The sequence below is a fragment of the Battus philenor genome, unplaced genomic scaffold (assembly GCF_028537555.1).
Source record: "Battus philenor isolate CCGP_79_NKW_IND1 unplaced genomic scaffold, ilBatPhil1.0.hap1 SCAF_10, whole genome shotgun sequence".
NCBI classification, from domain to species: domain Eukaryota; kingdom Metazoa; phylum Arthropoda; class Insecta; order Lepidoptera; family Papilionidae; genus Battus; species Battus philenor.
In genome coordinates this window covers 8,415,624-8,436,665 of record NW_027181662.1, presented here as the reverse complement: position 1 = coordinate 8,436,665, position 21,042 = coordinate 8,415,624, and the positions used below count along the sequence as shown (strand labels likewise).

The 21,042-nt window shown below is 31.3% G+C and overlaps 1 protein-coding gene across 11 annotated transcripts in view; it reads left to right on the top strand.

Moving 5' to 3' along the window:
- The first annotated feature begins 221 nt into the window (after positions 1–221).
- LOC137922922 (protein lap4-like) overlaps positions 222–21,042 on the top strand; it is a 90,109-nt gene continuing 69,288 nt past the window's right edge. For 5 of the 11 annotated variants that reach the window (XM_068766057.1, XM_068766078.1, XM_068766044.1 and 2 more), the window contains exons 1-2: positions 223–550; positions 3,886–4,003. In XM_068766057.1, the coding sequence (XP_068622158.1) occupies positions 392–550; positions 3,886–4,003 (277 nt within the window). In that variant the 5' untranslated portion in view covers positions 223–391. Of the gene's footprint in view, positions 551–3,885; positions 4,004–21,042 lie in introns of all 11 variants that reach the window. The other 6 variants (XM_068766050.1, XM_068766086.1, XM_068766071.1 and 3 more) reach the window with 3 other exon arrangements.

Below are 21,042 nucleotides of genomic sequence, written 5' to 3'. Positions count from 1 at the left end.
TACAATATACCTTACATTATTTATTAGTAATGGATGTTACAGAAATTTATTTCTAATGTTTTTATTACTTTGTGGTACTCTTATAATTCTAAAAGAGTTACGGCTTAAGATATAATTATATTATGCTGTTCGAGTCATTTTCGATAATACCATAACTATTAATTAATTTATTTGCCAGTTACTGTAGTTATTTGAAATAAAACTACTACGGCAACATTGGCAGTTTGTGGCTTCGTTTAAGAGGGTGAGGTGTCCGGAGTGTATTTTTGAATATTTTGTTGTCGTATTAATGTTTAAAATGCTGAGATAGTGTTAAATTTTAAAAGAGCACAAATATGTGTCGTGGTAGTGTTTTATCTCATAATATTTTGATTTAAGTGTAGTGTCCAACATGTTTCGATGTATACCTTTGTTCAAATGTAATCGGCAAGTGGAATGTGTAGACAAGCGGCATTGCTCTTTGCCAACAGTACCTGAAGATATCCTGAGATACTCCAGAAGTTTGGAAGAACTTTTTTTGGATGCTAATCACATACGGGATTTGCCTAAAGTATGTTTTTACTGTTCTCTTATTAATATCACTTCTGATTGTGGGCGTTTACCTTATCACAAGGTGTAAATAATGATATTTATTACGTTTTATTTCGATTAGTTTTGCCGTAACGTAAAAAGATACCGCAGTAGTTAACACTTCGAAATTTATTTTTATGGTGCATTTTCCATTTTAAGCAGAGACATTGCTGTTTATTTGTACACTAAATATGAGCCTACGATTTGAAAACATTTAATGCATAAAATTATTTTGTTTTCTTTTGTAAATTGTATAGAATGGTGTGTATAAGCTTTAGAGACAAAATTGCTTGAGTTTGCTTATAAATACATATTCATTAAAAGGAAAATTTGTTTTCCATATTCCTATTTATCAATTTTATTTTAACTTAACAATGTTTAGAAAAACGTGTACATAATTGAGTTAAAATTGCAAATGCAACAAATTTTTTGAAAAATTACAAAAATTACATTGTATTTGTTCATAAATATATTAAAGATGTAAAATAAATGGTAAATAACTTTTCAATTAATGAAATTGGGCAATAAAATAGAAGTTTATAAATAAAATTTTGCATAAAATACGTAAATATTCTCCTCACTACCTGTTGTTTTGTGTTATTTTGATGCTTTTTAATGTACACTTCCAAAACTAAGATTTAATAAATACCATGAAGTGTTTTCTACCTTTCACTATATGATATTTCATAAAAAAATGTGTTTCATGTTAATAGTTCTTAAACAGTGCTAGGTTGATGGTAACCAATATCAGTTTATAAGAAATTTGTACATGTTTTATGAATGTAATTGAATATTGTCAACTTATATTCAATTTTTCTGCATGTTTACACAATACTTAATTTATGTTTATGTAGAAAACCTTTTAAACATAGATGATGAATAAAGGAGGAATAAAGCTAGGTGGTTTTAGTACTTTGTAAATTATTGTTAATTTCTTGTCTGCAAATTTCTTAATCTGAACTAGCAAAGAAATCATATTTTTTCTACAATGCTACATAAAGTTGTAATACAGTATCTTACCTTAAAAAGTTTGACATTTATGGTTGTTATGTCAATAATCCAATCCATTCCTAGGATACACTTATGCCTTATTTTATTCAGAATAAGTTACTTAGCATAGAATTTTGGAATAAACTGTTCTCCATTTAGAATAACTATTTCACATATTTCCATCAAGATACAAGAAAGGTTCATAAAAGGTGAAGAGAAAAAATGAAAAAATTGTCATTAAAAATAATATCAAGATCCAGAAAGAAAATTATAACACGTCGATAGTTGTCAAACATTCAACCTGAATAAAAACAAAAAAAGGCATATAATGCCAATGTATTGAATCATGTACTGAATAATGTTATAATATAATTACACAATTACAGCAAAATTTTGCTGTGTACAAAATAGTGTACTTATTTTCAGTGATGGTGGATATATTTTGAAAACATGAGATCAGTAAATAAAGAGATCACTGAAATATTTTGTATTTTTTATTAGACTGCAACATGTTAAAAACTTTTGACAGTGTGTCAGTCGGGCTTATTAATAATGTCCTTTTAATCTACAGTCTCATCACTTTGCTCATACATTCATTCATTGATTAAATTATTGTTTTTAAAAATATTCACCTTGATAGATTATGCATTGTTGCATTCTGTAGAACTGCTTTGGGGGTCTTTCCATAAAATATTCAATTACATTTACTGCTTCTTTGAAATTTTGAGACTGTATTCCACGGAATTAGGTTTTATTTTGGGCACATATGGAAGTTGCATGGTGCAAGGTCACAACCATAAGGAAAATGACCTAACAATTCCACACCTGCTATTGACATATACTGAGTTGTTTATTTAGCTGAGTGCATTGACACTACTACTATATTTAAACTTTTTCTTGGGCAAACAAATGCTAGTACAGTATAAGGTCTTTATTCGCCAGGTATATGTTTCATAAATAAGGCGCAATACAGAAACCGTTTATATTGAATGGTAATTTATATGAGATTATATATTATATACAATCCTAAGTGATAAATAAAAAAATAACAAATCTATAAAAAATCACACTATGCAAAGTTTTTTAACATTTTAGTTAATTGGCTTAAGGCTTAAACAACAGTTTGAAGAATTTTGTTATTTTCTTTTGCTTTGCAGTTGTGAAAACTCTTTTAATTCAGACTTAACACACAGCAGTTGCATTAACAATTTGCCCTAAAAAATTAAACTTAGGTCCATAGATGGATCAATGTTCATAAAAAAAATGCTTATTTGCCATTCTAATACTTTCACTAAGATTTTTTAAATTTAATGTCACATTTTTAGTGCTTGTTGAAGCTTTTTGTTCAATGGTATGTGAATTTAACATTTTAATATACTTTGTAATTCCACTTGACAGCATTTACATACATTTAAAGAGGTTGGATACCTTTTGGAACCTTTTTATTATTATGCATGTACTTACTAAATACTACCAGAATAAATATTTAGTCGTGAATATAGGAATTGAGTTTTTTTATCATAAATTCGCGAATAGTGAAAATGTGAATGAAGGAAACATGAATAATGAGCTTTCACTGTATACCACTCTGCTGTTACTGTTTTTGTTAACAATTATTGCATAATAACCTGTTCAATCCAAGATTGAGGTGACTATCTTTTTCTGTGCACCTTCCTGCCCCATCAATTTTTTTAGACAATACTTCTAAAAAGAAAACACCTACTATGAAGATAACCTGTTGGTTTCCGGATCATAATATTAGACTCAACTTCCATCATTTTAAAAACAGTGGTTTGAGCTTCTGTCATTGTATGTTACATCCATCTTAATGATATGAAGTTCTTAAATGATTGTGTAAAACTCAGATTTTGACTTATACAAATTTGTTTATAGGTAACTTTCTGTCAGACTCACATGTTATAATACTTTATTCAAATTTTAAGTCTATTGTGACTTTATTGCTGACTGAGAAAATTTTTCTTCAACACTTAAATTTCAGTTATATACACAAATGCAGTGAAATAATCAAAAAGTTTGCCTTCAAGTTTAGTTGCTGTATAGTTAGGCCAAGTGCCTTTGGCATGGGCCACCTCAAACTTAAAAAATCAGATATAATCTTTAAAATTTGTAATTTATTTAAAAAATCACCTATTACTTGTCAAAAAATTATTTCATGAATAGAAATATTATTTATGTTTGGTGATTTACTTTTTAAAATGTAATTAATTTATCGTAAAGCATTTTGATTATAAGTTCTGTTTATTATAACATAGTTAAATCACAAAGTAGGGTTCATTGGAATGTAATAAATTATTGTTGTTTCAGAATTTCTTCAGACTACATCGGCTGAGAAGATTAGGACTTAGTGACAATGAAATTCACAAACTTCCACCAGATATACAGAATTTTGAAAATTTGGTAGAGCTAGATGTATCTCGAAATGGTGAGTAATTGTCAAGTTAATATTTGAAAATAGGCAACCATTTAAAAAAAAATGACAAACTTAATATACTTAATAGCGTGGGAAACAGTAGAGCATAGTGTTTAAAAAGAGTAACATAGTTTTAACTTTTTATTTAAGAATAAAAATCTTAAAAGATAAAATGTAATGTAAAGCAAAAATGTCACACATTACATTATTATTCATATTTTGCAGAAATCTGCATTTTACGCGCCTATTCCACTTGACATAAATTTGTAATTTAATAGGAATAGAAATATCACTGCAGGTTGTCTTGATGTTGTTACAAACTATAACATATGTTACAAACTTGCAAGATAGTCTATTGTACAGTTAAGTATAAATATCTGTGACATGTTTTGAAATATAAGCCGGATGTAGCAGTATTCGCGTTAGTGCCGTTACTGTAAAGGCAATGCTCCTTTAAAGTTTAGTGTTTGGATTCGTATGCGAACCGCATGTCGGTCCGCCAGCCGCATAACAACGCGTACGAAGCAGGTGCAAACTTATACTTCTATACGAACTGTGTATCGAAATTTTACTGCACATATTTTTATCTTATAACAATGCCTGGCCCGTTGTGCCGTAAGCTCGCATTGAAATTCCACCACGATTCCTTGTTTCCTCGCAACTTTTGTTTTATTTTTCATTTGTCTGTAGTATTTGCAGTATTGTTTAAAAATATGAAAAGGAAAAGAAATAAAAAATATGAGATATTGTGTTTTTATTTCAAATTCAAATTTCTTACAATACACGAAAACGTTTAGTCCTAGGTCGGTATTGATTATCGACGTGTAACGTTTTACTTCATTATAGATATAAGCAAAAAAGTAGTTAATAATTGGTTACTTTATTAACTATTTCACTGCTAGGTAATGCTTGCAAGAGCGCACGAAAACTGCTGCACATATTTCTTGCATCAAATATCAATAATTTTTAATAATTCTTTACTTACGATTTTCCCTTACAATAGTAAGGAAAACAAGCAGTATTGTAAAAAAGAAATTAAAATATTTGTGGTTGTAGCATCGTTAATGTCATCGGAATATGCTAGATGCAGGTCGCTTCCAACATATATTATTCGAAATTCAAAGGAGAGACCAATGTCCAGCTGTGGACTTCCACGGCTAATATGATGATGATGAATAAACGACTTAATATGTAAAAGCTAGAGATGTTTAGGGCAGCTTCAGGAGTTTTAGTAGTATAGCACAGTAGACGAAACTGATTTCTTTGTGTAGTTTCATAGTCAATTCAAACCGTTGTTGTAAAATACTTAAAAGAGTTGTTACAGTATTTGCGTTGTATGAATAGTGAATAAATCAATTACTTCGTAATAAATCCGTTACGTATTAGTACGTTCGCATCGAGGACATCTCACGTTAGGTTTCCGCAGAGCGGCCTCGTAGCGATCACAGTAAATCTCCATTTGACGCCTTCCTTTATAGCATGGTCAATCCTATATCACGCAAAATTATCTTCTCTGTTAGCATTAATTTACGTTTGTTATATTTAGTAAAGACGTAATTTTTATCTTGTGTACGAGAGCCATTTGATGACTCCGTGATTATTTTAACAATTTGTTTTACCGCCAATACGCCTTTTATTTTTCAATATGATCTACACATATATAATCAATACATTTGGTTTATCATATTTCTAATTTTTTTTTCTCTTCAACGAAACGGTTTTCTCAAATCCTTCAGAGTAGAGGTTTGTTTCGGTTATGACCTCTTTATTCGATATTACCCAAATCTCCAGTCATTTCTTCAGGTTTGAAAAAAAATTTAATAAATGCCGCTAAATCTAAATACTTTGTATATGGATTTTACCGTAGTGAGTACACACGTGTCGGAAGAGCACTTCTTTTTTTTGCTAAACGTGGTCGGTTTTGCGTTAACTCAATATCGAATTTGCCGTAAAGCTCTAAATAATATTGGCCGGTGATATGTAGAAATGACACCTATGCATCTTAAAAAACTAGGAACATGACCTTATTGGCCGATAGACCCACCTTGGCCTTCTTTGGTGGTGTGTTGTGCAGGTTCACTTGAAGAAATCCACCATTTAGATTGTTCTTTAGTTTATGGGGTATCGGGATTGAACCATTTTTCTTCTACGATTATATAACGGCCTAAAACTTGTTCAGACTGCGGTTAAATATCGCCAAGCACTTCTCTAAAGTGGTCACCCGGTGCGCTTATGGTCAAGTGTGAGCAATCGCGGCACCTATCTTGTAGTTTCTCATTTTTCATGTTCAAATATTGATGTTAAATATGATTTAGTAGTTCATTTGACATGGTTACAGCCTCAGCCACTTCCCTTATTTTCATTTTCCGATCGCCCAATATTATGCCATGAATTTTATCGACAAAATCTGGCGTGAAGAGCTCTTTTACGACCTGGACCCACGGCGTCACTAATGCATGTATAATAGAGCTCAATAAACCACTTCTTAACCATTGATGTTGATTGTGCAAATCCTATAATATTTATCTAGCCTCTCCTTGATTTCAGCGATGAATTTGTTGCGAAAAAAATAATGCTTAATAAATTCACGAAATTCACTTTTTTGCAAATTCGCGAGTTTGTCTGATTTTAATTGATGTTAAACCAAAACTAAATGACTTGCTCAAAATTGGACGATATACCATTAATAGTTGCTGGTTGACAGCAGCAGTGTTGCGTTCAAAAGTTATTGCGCGGAAAATTCATAAAGTCACGGAGCTATCAAACATCTCTTGCGTGTTATTTCATAATAAATTATTAAACATTATTTTAGAAAATATTAATTATTTGCGGCTTACCTAGTTGAAGTGTCAGTAAAGACATTATTTATCTACATAATTATTTGGTTACAATTGGTAATTATTAACAATTTTAATTCCATCTATAAGATGACAAGGCGTAGCTTAAACATGGTTTTAAAAATATGTGATTGGAACTTGAAATCAGATAACTTGAAATCAGGATATGACAGAATTAGTTGTGTTTATCCTTCAAAGTTTATTACACAGAGAAACTTATGTTCATTGGTGCATAATGGCAAATGTATGGTAATTTTGTTAGCTAAAATTACACAAATCAGTAAGGCATACAGCCTTATTAATCATATCTACAGAAATACAACATACAAACCAAACTATAACATTTTAACAGCTTTGATATTTAAAGCTTATAACTTCGTCTCTTTTTAGTAATATTTACTCATGTTCGTGTAAATTTTTTAGATGCAAGGTAGTCGTTTTTTTCTAAATGCACATTTCTAACTGAACTCGTACCTCCAGTTAGTTTACGGTTTAATATTGTCATAAAAGCGCGTGCAAGCAAGACGTTGCAAGCTGTGCATTTTTCAAGCGCTACGGTATGAGATCCCGTTTTAATGCCAATGCTAAGGTCTCGCGATGCTGGTTAATTGTACTGACTTCTGTAATTATATTTTTTTTAAATTATTTTTTTGTATTAAAACACCAGACAACTTTTTTTTATTAATTCTAATTTGTATCACTAGTGTTTTTCTAAACGCAGACAGTTGGGAGAGGGTTGCTGCTATTTGATACGGATCTTTCTTCTCCCAGCTGCGAGGCACGACAGCGTTTTATAATTTTTTACAATGATTCTAGACAACTAGTTATCTTCATCATTAAAATACGTTTGTCTTCTCACAAAACAAAAAAGTGAATGACTTTGTTGAGGGCTCTTCTTAGATCAGAGTGCATTTGAAAACATTGCAGCGACCGCGTATTTAAAGTTCTAGATATTTAATGGGAGCTCAGTTCTATTCAAGTTTCTATGAAATTGGTCTTTTCAGGTATTGTTCTGACGTACACACGATTATAAATTGTTTTTAATTGAGATTATAAATGAATAAAGTCAAGCACTTAATGTTTATATTTTTTTCTATTTTTTTCGCTTAACACTAAAACTATAAGCACATATTAAAATACTTTTGTGTCCTTGTGTGGTCGTATGGTAAACTCACAGATTTTTAATGTTACGGGATGACATGTATGTCTCTGCACCTTCATTTGCAATATATTTGCACACAATAAAGAACCAATTTCATAAACTACATAGTGATGCGAATATGTAAGATAACTAAAAGTCACGCAACACAAAGTAATAACAGGTGCGTGTTCGTTGCGAGATTAATAAACGGGAATTTACATATATGAATAACATCAGCGAAAGTTAATAATTAAAAGTACCATGTAAACAACATTGAACAAGGCGCAATAAACTGTTAATTTACTGGTATTTTTGATGGTACTTGATTTTAAACCGTTTACAGTATCAATCCTCGACTTGATATTCATTAAAAAACGCGGCGAAGGTAATTGTAACTAAATTTATACGTCCTATAATAAGAATCATATTTTCTAGAATTAATTAAATTATTGTGCACGTTGTGTCTGCCTTACTTTTTATGAATCTCCTTCCGTAGGCCTACTGGAAGAAATTTCTGGTTAGAAATAAGTAGTGCCTGTTGTGTCAGTTATATTTGTATTGTTACTTTAGTGTTTTTATTGTGTACAATAAACTGTTAAATAAATAAATAAATAAATAAATAAGATTTACTTCAAATTGAATTTTTACATTTATAGATTCAAATATTCCTCGCGGATGGAAGTTTTTGCGCGATATTACATACCTACAAAGCTAACACATTACACTGTTAACGCGTAAAAAATCACCTTCTCAATTGTCGCTAGCAATTGAACAAGTGAAATAGACACTACATAATGTTTGTCAATTTGGTCAATGTCAAAGTGATAGTGTTGTATTCCTGGCTTTAATCAAACAAGGCGACATTTTAAGCCTAAGTTATATAAATTAATGAATACATTTATAAGTAGCCTTACATATGCAAATCAATTCATAATGCTAATGTTATACTTCTTTACGTGCGTCGCCAAAGACATGTTTCACCTTCTAAATACAATTGACATAATATTTAGGCCGATTTGGCTACTCGAATACTTTTATAGAGCATAGAACTATTAATAGACAACTCTGTTTTGTGATGAACTAAAAAAGAGAGAAATCTGTTATTGAATTTCTTACAGAATTATATTCTGTTGTGTATTTAATTTGTTTTATAATTATCCCACAATTGCAATTTTAATTTCATTCTTGAATGCGCGTTCATTTTCAGTACGATTACGTCCGTGAGTCAATTGTTAATTGCATTTTTGTTTTATTTTACCACGTTCTACTTGTGAAAACTACTACTTGTATGAATGTAAAAACCAGAACAAAGTTAAGTTTATAAGATTTGCATTTGCAAACTGCCTAGCAGTAGAACGATATTTTTTACGAGATCACTAACGTTACATACATAAACATAAATGATTGTTTGCATAAAGCATAATTATACTTTACAACAGTATGCGTTACATAAGATAGTAATTAGATATAAATAACAAAAGTATTAAGTGGGTATGTAATTTCAGGACAAGGTCTGTCAGGTCAGTATGTATTGTATATTAATTGTATTTCGCGATAGACTGAATGACACTCTCCTTGTTTAAGATTACCCGTGACAATATTTATCAGAGGTGAGGGCCCTCTGACAGATAATTCACGCTTGTCTAGCCACCACTGCTGTAATTGTCTAGCGTTAAATATCTACGCACGATGCTGAAACGGTCCGATGCACGCCAATTCATCAATGACATTCCAAGGCTATACCATATCTGCATCTTAATGTTTTAAAACGATGAGTAGCAAAAATTTGATGACAATATATAAAACCAGACGTTTTAATTTAATTAATATGTATGTCTGCCTAGATAAACACTGCGAAACTTCAATTAAGTTAATTGAAAGAAACGCCTATAATACAATCGTATGGTATTTTGAAGTTTATGTACCGTGTAGAAAATTTTTAATAGAACTAGAAAATGCACTGCTTTACATAGATTATTTAATATACCATGTTGTTATTTTTACGTCAAATGAGGTTTTTTATATTGTGTTCTTTGTCTTACCTGTTTTTATTAATTAATGTGTATAATATATAGTAACATAATTACGTAGGGTTTTGCTAAATTTTTGATATTAGTTGGACATTTAATTCACAATTGATAAGATGGAAAGAATCAGAGCCCCAAGTGCCAATTCATTCGAGCATTGAAATACTCGGTAATAAAAATTTTATGGGGCCGTCAATGTTCATTGCTGACAGTAATGATCATTTGACCCTATCGAATGGCAATTTAGACGCCACGAATGCAAATGTTTAAAAATAATCGAGAGTAAAATGTTTTAATCTACAGTTTATTTGAGCGACGTAGGCCAACCTCAAGACTGGTCTCAGGCGATTGGGCACAGCGTAAATGGAGCATTCTTTAAAGTGACATTCGTCAGCTCATTGCAAACACCAATCGTTAGATTTTATTTTACGAAATCTAGAAAAAAAGGCTTAGTTGCAAGCGTTTACTTTCCTAGAACATACACAAAAGGTTCAAATAATTATTACTTTACGTAAAAATATTTTTACTCGTCCATAAATAAACATTTATAACTATAATGGGTAAAGCCTTGCCCTATAAAACAACATGCAAATAAAATTTATTAGATGCTCCATTTTGTTGTATATCTCCATTTTATTGGTTTATTTAAATTTTAACACCACACTGAACAAGTGTAAGTCTAAAGTTACATCTTTACCTAGCCACCCGTGATGTTTGCTTTTAATAGCTGATAGTAAAATAATATATATCACAGATTTTGCACTTTACTATTTTGATATCAATTTCGTTAGTGAATGTAATGCATTTAAAATGATGTTAAGTTTAGTGTGTGAACAAATTGTGAAATTTAATCAATTAAAACGTATTAAAATATTTTTTTATAACTTAATAATCCTCTTTATCTGTTTGTGATAATTGGTAATAGATATACAAAAAAATTACATATGGTATGTAAAGGAAACCGGGAAGTAGTGTCGCTTTCTTAAATTAAACTCACTTGACTACACTTTTAACAAGTTTTTATTTCTAATCATCAATATATTCACCTTTGTTATCAACGACCTTATGCCATCTATTATACAAATTTCCAATGCCGGAGCGGTAAAAGAGAAACGATTTTTTCTGTAAAATATGCCGACAGGAACGACATTACTTTCCGGTCCCCCTAATACATAAAACTTTTCATGAAACGATATTATTACTTAAAACTACATACATATGTGTTGTGATGGAACATGCAAAGTTCACGGTATGTGATTCAATGGGGCTTGCAGCGACCCGTGTAGATGAACTAGATTTCCTGTTAACTCGGCAACAGACGGATTGCGTTGTGTTAAGTTTGTATACCAACCTCCCAGCATTATTCACAGTTAACCGCTCTGCTCTAAATTTGAAACAATGCCGATGCTATTTTAATTTTATGATACGGCACAGCGGTTACCGTTAAATTTGTTTATAATTAGCCAATTTCGTTTCAATAAATTTACTGTAGTCGTAACTCGGAAACATATATTTTTTTAATCGGGCTTACTTAAATATGTAACAAAAAACGAATATTCTGTCAGTTTTGTTGGCGGCTGGTACAGTATTCTGTGTCATGTGTATCCGTTACGCACCAAACAAAAGACAGAAAATGGAAATATTCTGATGATGATAATCATCAATCGATATCAATCAATCCTATCGTTTGCGCAGAAGTTGAAATATATGTTCGGCTTTATAAATCATTATTGCAAAATAAATTACAGGGCTTGCGATACTGTTTAAAACACACATAGTTAGGTTTACAATCCATAATCATTACGCTAACATGCTGATCGTCACGTGTCAGTCATAAACAACGTCATCTTAATGAAAATAATGTAGTAACGAATAAGGTATATTTTAAAGAGAACAAACATATTTAGCAGCATAAACTGCAAAAGAACAAGATTTTATTTTGCTTATAACATTGATGGAATTATGCATATTAAAGAATAGCAAGTAGTTTGCTGATTCAAGCGCCTTTCACGGCAACGAAATATTTTGTGGCTTAACTCACAAACCGCGCTAGGTATTGTTTGAAAAAATTGACATGTAACTAAAAATATGGCATCCGGCGTTTGATTTTTCGCGTCAGAAACTATACTTCGCCTTTGAATTTTTATAAATAATTTTAAACACATACGTTACACACATCTAAAACTTTAAAATATGCATCGTGAAATGTATATGCGTACGTAACATATGTGGTTCCTGGTATTATATGTAAATATACATTTCTACAACGCCGTCGAAGTGCTTAAGAAAATTGGATTAACGTTTCTGCGGCTTACAAGTATATTTACAGTCGTCCTAAGTGTATGCATTATGAGTTATGACTTGTGTATATACACAAATATCTATTACCAAAGTAAATTAAAATTAGTGTATAGGATTATAATAGGCGCAAACAATTACAATATTCACGATTATATTATGTAATTAAAAACATAAATGGAAATGCACTCGTGGTATTGTTGATGTTTTATAGTGAAAAGAGGTTCAATGATTTAAATTAAACTTTTTGAGACTTACGTCTCTAAAATTATTGCAAAGCACGCTCGGAATACTTATCTTCATTTCATAACGTTCTAATCGTCATTATTTTAGCCCTATGACGTCCACTGATTAACTTAATCCTTATATATGGATTTCCTTACCGGTTAGAAGCGGCATGCACTTTCATTCTATTAGTGACAATTGTAAATCAAGACAATTACAAGTTATTCTTTAAGTTACTTTTTTTGATTATGCAAATTAAAATTGTGATTTTCATTCCAAAGAGGTCGCAATAACACAGCGACGTTCATTATAGTTGTAATTTTAAGAAATAAATAATTATAAATGGACGCCGAAGAGTTAAATTTGAATGTTGTAAGATTTGCAGTTCATCAACAAAAAAAAGCAGGTGAGGTCATTTTATGGAACCGGTTGTATTTCTTCCGTTACCGGTTAGCTATGACCAATTTTTTGGTAAGTGTGGGAAATTTATTAAAGTATATCTAACTTCAGCTTTTACGTAATATAATTACTAAGCGTTACACAATCATAACAGAAAAACATGTTCTTAACAATAGATCTAAATAGTTGTTCGCAGAAAATACGTGTATATTATAGAGGCAAAATGTATGTGGAGAAACATTAAATAACATTTAACGTTAATCTCTAGCTTAGTAAGTCCGTCAAGCAAACCAGTGCTGGGAGTTCAGTCTGAGAGTTTAGACAGTAGCAACGTTGTTTTTAAATTCCAGTCAGAATTATCTATTATTCATATTATCAGTTCCACGCAAAAGTTAAAAGAGATAACTGATTAAAAAATTGCTTATGTTTTGGAAAGTGGTAGACTTCACTTGTACTTTTGGTTTATACATGAATTCAACGTAATAGAATTGTATAAGGCTAAGTAATAAAATAAAAACGTCATGCGAGCCAATGGAGCCCAACGACACGTTTATGAAGGTATGTGTGACTAATGGTCACGTGTGCCGAAAATTTAATTTCATACTTTGTCGCGAAATAAAAAATTTTTCATCATATTTTTTTATTATTTGTTATTAATTTTTTAATAAATACAAAACCTTTACAAGAATAGCAAACGATTAAATAGCTTGATAAATAAATAATGTCTAAATAAGTGTTTTAAAAATTACGTCACTAACTTTAACGAAGTTAATTTACAATATTTTTGCTACCTGACTATCTAAATGCCGGAAGAGGTGCACGAAGGAGAATTTATTTTAATTTTATAGTTATTAAGTATTTGGTTCATTACGTTAGTATAAAATGAAGGATGAAGGATTTACGTTATTCAACGTGCTTTAATAAACTCATATGCTTGCTGCTTTGAGCCACTTGTTATTAAATTTCATGTAAACCACACGAAATGAGAACCTACTCAGATTTGCGATGTGAGACACGATAAAACCGATGTCCCTAGATGCTGTTTGTTAAGCAAGAATTATTTAATGTTTCGTTGATCGCCATACCAACTAAATCCAAAAAAATTAAAAAGTTAAATTATACCACGACTTTATACATTTCACGAGCTATAAATATTAGCAAATGCGTTTTACCTTCAAAAATACTGCATGGATAGAGAGTTCACTCACTGAATGGGCGGTCAAATTAAAATTCCAATAACAGTTATGTAAACAAATGTCCAGTGAAACATCGAATTCGAACGTTTAGCAGCCGCCCGACGGGGGCCGTGCGATTATTGCGAACAATCAATCGTCTGCTCGTTCACAACGTGGCATACTAGCATAGCAAGCGGTTAGTATTTTCTTATTTTTAGAATATTAAAATCTTTATTCCAGCTATCGTTAATAGCAGCTGTAAAACATTATTTTAAATTTTTCAATAGCTCGAAATCATAAATTTATTTGTATATAGTTTATAACAACGTTACAAAACGAAACGTGTTTTGTAATCTTATTTTTTCCCATCTACTTCTATGTGAAAATGTTTATTCTAGATCTGCACGTGGGACACTTTTTGTTTTCCTTATAAGTTAAAAGAACAATTTTTGTCTTTCTTTTTGAAGCTCTCAGGCGTTTTCGTCGTAATCGCTTCTATTTGAATAAGTATTTTACTCTTTGTAGACAAATAACATTGTAAGCGAACCATGCACATGGGCGTGAGTTTATGTTTAAAAATGTCCTGGACAGAGTATTAATCTGAAGTAATTATATCCACAACTAGCCCATAAAATCAGCAGCGATAAAATGACATACTTTTTTTATCTGCTCTCTTTATCTACATTGTGTGAATTAAAGTATTTTTTTTAAAGTTTAATTAATAGTGGAATAGAATTGGACTTAAAAGATATATAAATAATGAGACGTAAAAACTAAATAAAAAGCGTACTTTACCCGTAAAAATTTTAGCTCTTGCGTTAGTAAAATGTGGATAAACATGGATAGTAGTTAATTAAAACATTAATATCAAGGCATATTTATCGGTGGTATCGATAACAAGGACTCTTACAAACCGAATTTTAAGTTAATTTAAGCATAGTTTTAGAAACAATACCACTTGTTTGTATACAACTACATCGGCAAATGCATTTTGGCTTTCTTGCCAATAACGTGATGTAATAATAAATGTTATTCTTATCATAGCTTTACACTGTTGCCGTATTATTATTTATTGCATTTCGTTTCTTTTAAAACATTTTATGTCACGATGGCGATAATCATAAATAGCATGTCGCAACTCGAAATATTCATATCTTGAGAATTTTTTAACGATTGTCAGTTACGATTGTTACTAATTTTCAAAAATTGTTAATAATAGTGTTCTGAAATGCCTGTGTTTGTACACACTTGTCTCAAAACATCTACTGTTTTTGTGTGCAAGCTTAGTAAAAAAAGTGTCTAATATTGTTGACTAATCAACTCTCTATTGTCCACTTTATATCGCAGTAGAAAAATTTAACCAATAAAATGTTCAGAGGGGGTTGGTTATTGTATTGCCAGTGGGAAGTATAACCGAGTTCCATTACCGCGAGCGGTGGATCGGCACCGTCCACCCGCTTTGTAGCCACAACTCAATAAAGCTGTAATGGAATTCCATCAGGCCGGAGTAACCCAGCCGAAACCCCCGACCGCCTGTTAACGTTTTTCTTTTATTTGCTCGGACTTTTGTTTATGTAAGTTTGACCTTTCATATCAATATATCCAGATGAATTGAACTGATCATAGGAATTCTTTTGCTTGAAATATCATTGGTCTCTGTCGTCGATAAATACTTATCTACATTCTGTGAATTTTTCAGAAGTTTTGAAATGATGAGTTACAATATGATTTAAGCTTACATTTTTATCCCGGTATGCTAAGTTGATATGAATGTTTAAATAAATATTTCTTGTTTATTTTGAAGAGTTAGCACTATTTTTTTGTCATTATTGATATAAATGATACCTTGTATACATAAAAGATATAGATGATAATCCAATCCGTTCTTAAGTTGTAGAATAATTTAAAATAAATATAATAAGTCAAGGATGCTACTTGTTAGTGTCTTGAATGTTTGGTAATGCACGGCTTAAACGAATAATTTGCACTAAACATGGACCCTCGGTAATGGCTATTTGTTGTAGATGAAAGTACACAAACATTGTTGGTCCCACATCTCTTGGTTTCAGTTCATCATAATTATTTCAATCGTTCAGCTGCTATAAACTTTTCCCGTAGATTTACAATAGGACCGGTTGGGAGCGAAATGTATTCATTTTTCGACGACCTTAACTTAGATAGTCAATCCATGTAGGTGAATGTTCAACGCTGCGCTTGCCGATCCGTAGTCGCTACTCCAGAACCTTAAGGTCCCAGCGGCTATCAGTTCACGGTGCGGCTTGCCCTCTGCTCCTTCTACTTGTTTGCAACCTGCTGTGCTATGTCGGGTACATTCGTTCGACTACGGATTTCTGACTCATTCAGATTAAAATGCAGTTTAAATGGAGATTAATATCCACAATTATTTTTTGCGTTTCGTAACATTGAATGACCAAAAATGTAGCCTGCCGTTATGTGTGCATCTTGTATATTGAACTCGAACCTTCAACGATAAATCTGTTATTTTATTACTTTCGTTTGCATTTTAGTTGTCCGGATAACTTATTAAAGGTTATACCATTTATAACCATCATATAACAAATTGTATCATGTAATTTAGGTATTATGATTTATCAGGCAAAGCATTGCCACGTTGCGGGAAAGTCGCTGGATGAGAGCAGCGCAAATCCGGTCATTATGACGATCTTTCTATCCCCTTAAAAAAGAGAAGAAGAGTAAAATACGGTTCTCTATGACACTTCCGATATTTATAATGACTGAATTTTATTGAGGGTACATATCCACTTCTCTAAAACTCTGTAAATATAAAATTTCGTAATAAATCAACCTGGAACTCAAATTGTATATATTTCATAGCCCGTTTCTTATCGGCTGTAATTAAATTTTTATTAATGTATATTTCATTTGATTAGTCTATGATCTTTCGATCATTCCACTCTTTTAACACGTTGTATGCAATGGGAGTCACCGGTGACCGGAACTGAACTTGGCAGTGACCCCATGGGGGCCACCGGTGACCGGCGCGCACGGATTGATAAAAATATATATAATTCAAACAAATGATAATACTAATATTTTTATATTATTATCATGGTTGATGTAGTGGTGTGAGGAAATGAATGCAGTATGAAACATCTGAAAATAGTTTAATTTATACATGAAATATAGTTTTATTATACGCGCACGATCCGATGTGTCGTATTGAAGCATTCTAAACAAAGAAAGGTTGAACCATCACAGTCTTCACGATATGTTACAACTCCTTTCTAGTTTTTTTGCAATTATTCTTCCGTGCTTCTTTGAATTTTTTGATAAAAAATTTTGCAAAATCTTCGCACCGTTCGAGCTTTTCTCGACATTGCTTTTAATTGATGACGTGGTTTTCTCAGCAAGCTTTCACGTGGAGAAATAGAAAATTCAACTGCATCGTCACGACATTTTGTTAAATACCTTGCAACTTTCATTCTGAAATCGGGAATTTGAATATTATTACGTGTGACCTGTTTGAATAATACCATGGTATTAACCATACATGTATTCAATAACAGTTCTATCGCTAATTTTCTATACTACTTAAAAGGTTTACGTAGTGGTGAACTATAAGTTATCATTTGGTTAGATAAATCGAGTGATGATTTTTCTAGATTATAGTCTACAACCATTTTTAATTTCACACGTGATTAAAATTTCTTCTGTACAGTAACCATTTCTGTCGAATGTTTTGTTGAAAGCAGCAATATGTCTCTCTTATCTTTACATTTTAACATTGTTTTCCCCAAATTATTTTCGCTAGCAATAAGTTCTCCACGTCTTAATTTTTTGGATACTAATTCTACTGAATTTCCACGTCGATTTCTCCGTAAGGTACCCACTAAATGTGTATTCTTTGGGATTAATTGTTCTGCCAGATCAACACTCGTGTACCAGTTGTCTGTGCAAACAGTATGCCCTTTACCCAATATATTTTTGCAGAGTTATTACAATTTCTGACGATATGGTTCCTGCTGTTTTATCTCTATTTTTTCTTTTTCCGTATATATTTGAAATGATTAAGTATATCCTGCACCACTGCATAATTTAAAATTTTTATTCCATATCGTTGCCGTTTTTGTTTCAAATATTGACGGAAAATAATGAGGCGTCGGAAAAGCACCAATGATTATTAATATATTCTTTAAAGCTTCTGTTTAATGTGTCTGTAATATTAATAATTTTGAATAATCTTTTACTAGGATCGTTTTCTTAATTATTACTCAAATAAATGAATCGTAACAGTAATTCAAACCGATTCCTCGACATCACTGTACTTGGGAATGTCTGGTGATATACTTCATTTTTACTACAATATTGATGAATTTTGGATAAACGATCTAATCCCATCCATATAATTAAGCCAAAAAATCTTTTTATTTCATTTGGATTTGTTTCAATCCATTTATCAAGACGACGTGATCGCTGTTCTGATAGTATTTTCGCAGCATATATATTTGTTTGATTTGCAATAATTTCAAATATTTCATTCAAAACAAATAGGCAATAAAAACTGTGCGTTTCAGTGATGTGTTGATTCTCGATGAATTAGAAAATGTAATTTTTGGTTGATTGCACGAAGGAATATGCCAATTTGAACCATTTGCCTCTTTTTGTGTATTATCTTTGGTATTATTTCCGTCATCTTCAAATTAGTTTTCACTATCTGTTTCAATTCGACAGTGACGTATTGAAGATGGTATCATCAAATCAGGTGAACTGCTCGAGGAATTTTCCTCACTGTTTGACAATACTCGCCATCGTTTGGAAGGACTTGGTAAAAATATATCGTTGTTAGAAGTAGAATCTTCATTTGAAATAATAATTTTATAGGCTAACTAAAAAATTAAATAGGAGATACGAAAAGCCTGATTGATAACACTTTCGAAAACAATAAAATCGGGAAACTATTTCTCAACAACGCGAAGAAACAATATGAGATAAACGACGATTGCATATTTTCAATTGTCAATTTTTGAGATATTTTTAGAAGTCGCGCGAAATCTCACTCCAGCGCCACGGGGGTCACCAATGACCCCCGTCGCAATTAACATGCCAAACGTGGTTGGATACTGTAATTTATCCATTGCAGATAATATTGCGATATTATATGTGTCGCATAATAGAAAATTCATCGTGGCGCTGCGGACAATTCCTCTAAAATTGGCGTGACATTGAACGTGTTAAACAAATGTTATAAATAAATTTTTCTATTAGACCCTTTGCTCATCGGAGGATGTAAAATATTCCGGTTTACAGGGCACTGTAATTGATAAAAGTTATTGAGCGAACACGACGCGGCATGTTAAAACTAGGACGCGCTGCTATGCATTTTCTCATATTTAAAAGTATAAAACAACACTATATAATTTTATATAACAGTTTTAATTTGTTTTTTCAATGAATTTTATACATATGAAATCATTGGACACATTTAATTCTTTAAATTATGTATTATCATATTTATTCACGTAATATTTCTAACCTATTTTTGACACAACCGCCCGAATCATTTTCTCACTTTGTTTTTAAGGCACATTAACAACTTAAACGCAAATATAGAAAATCATTACAGACTAAACAAAATTTTAAAGTAATGCGAACCTTAATGAGGTATTCAAAAGATTTTTATTGTAATTTCTTACCACAAGACAAGCATTGTAAATGATTCCATGAGCAAAAAAATTAAACAAAAAAATAATAGGACGACAATAAAATTAAAATATACAGTAAATAAACAATAGGAGCTATATAATAGCCAGCTTTTTCTGAATGACGTGGTCCGGTCATGAAAAACATCTGGACAGTCATTGCCAACAGATGGAAGTAAGCCTCGGAATGTGATTCTCTTGGTCCATCCAATGATTGTCTGGAAAAAATCAACCGCCGCTTAGACTATTTCCTTACATTTTTTATATAAGATAAACTTGAATAAGTAAATAATTTAGGATATAGCAATATTAATAAACATCAAGGTTTCTTTATTTGTTTCATCGAATGCTTGCAACCAAGCGTTACAGATTGTGTAGTTTGAAGGTTAGGCTATTTCCTTATTTACCCTGCTCATCCGATAGGTTCTTCGCAAGATGTGTTCCCTAGCGGATATTATTCTACTCTAGTTTTACATCTATTATAGTCACTGTAAAAATGATTTGTTTAAGTATTATTACAAAATATTAATATTGGTGATATATAAATCTTGGGTAAGTTACATATAATCAATAAACGATCAGTTGTACATGTGCCTGTTTTTCCATACTCAGTTGAATGGTTCAGTTAAATTTCAAGCTTAGGGTTTCACATTCTGTCAAATTAGTCCATATATACTTTTCTACTTCGATAACTCGCATAAATTGAATATTTTAAATGCCTTATTACGCTAAAAAATTTCAATCGTACTTTATACTATTTTACCCTGAGAATCTGTTGACTTTGATATCCTTGACCTATAGTAAATAAACAGGTGGCTTAAAATTTCGGAGAAAAATTGTAGTCTTACTTGCACTACCGAAAGTAACTGTTTATTATTTAATTGTTGTTTTCAATTTGCCGATATATATATATAATTATTACATATATAATTATCTCATTATTATATATATATATATATATATATATATATATATATATATATATATATATATAATATTTCAAAGGGATTTTATTGCTATAAAAATATTTTTACGTCAAAAATTTATTTTTACTTATTCCATTTTTGGTTACGTTTAAAATTAAAATACGTGCATTTAATTTAAAAATCATGTAAAAACTTTTTATATTTATATAAAAGCATATACGTATCACAGTTTTGAAGCTGTTCTAAAGTATATAATAATTATCGAACACGTAGTTTTATCTTACCGTCGGGCTTTTAGTAGCGGTGTTTAGTAGGGGTCGGAGGCTGTGTGGACATAACGTA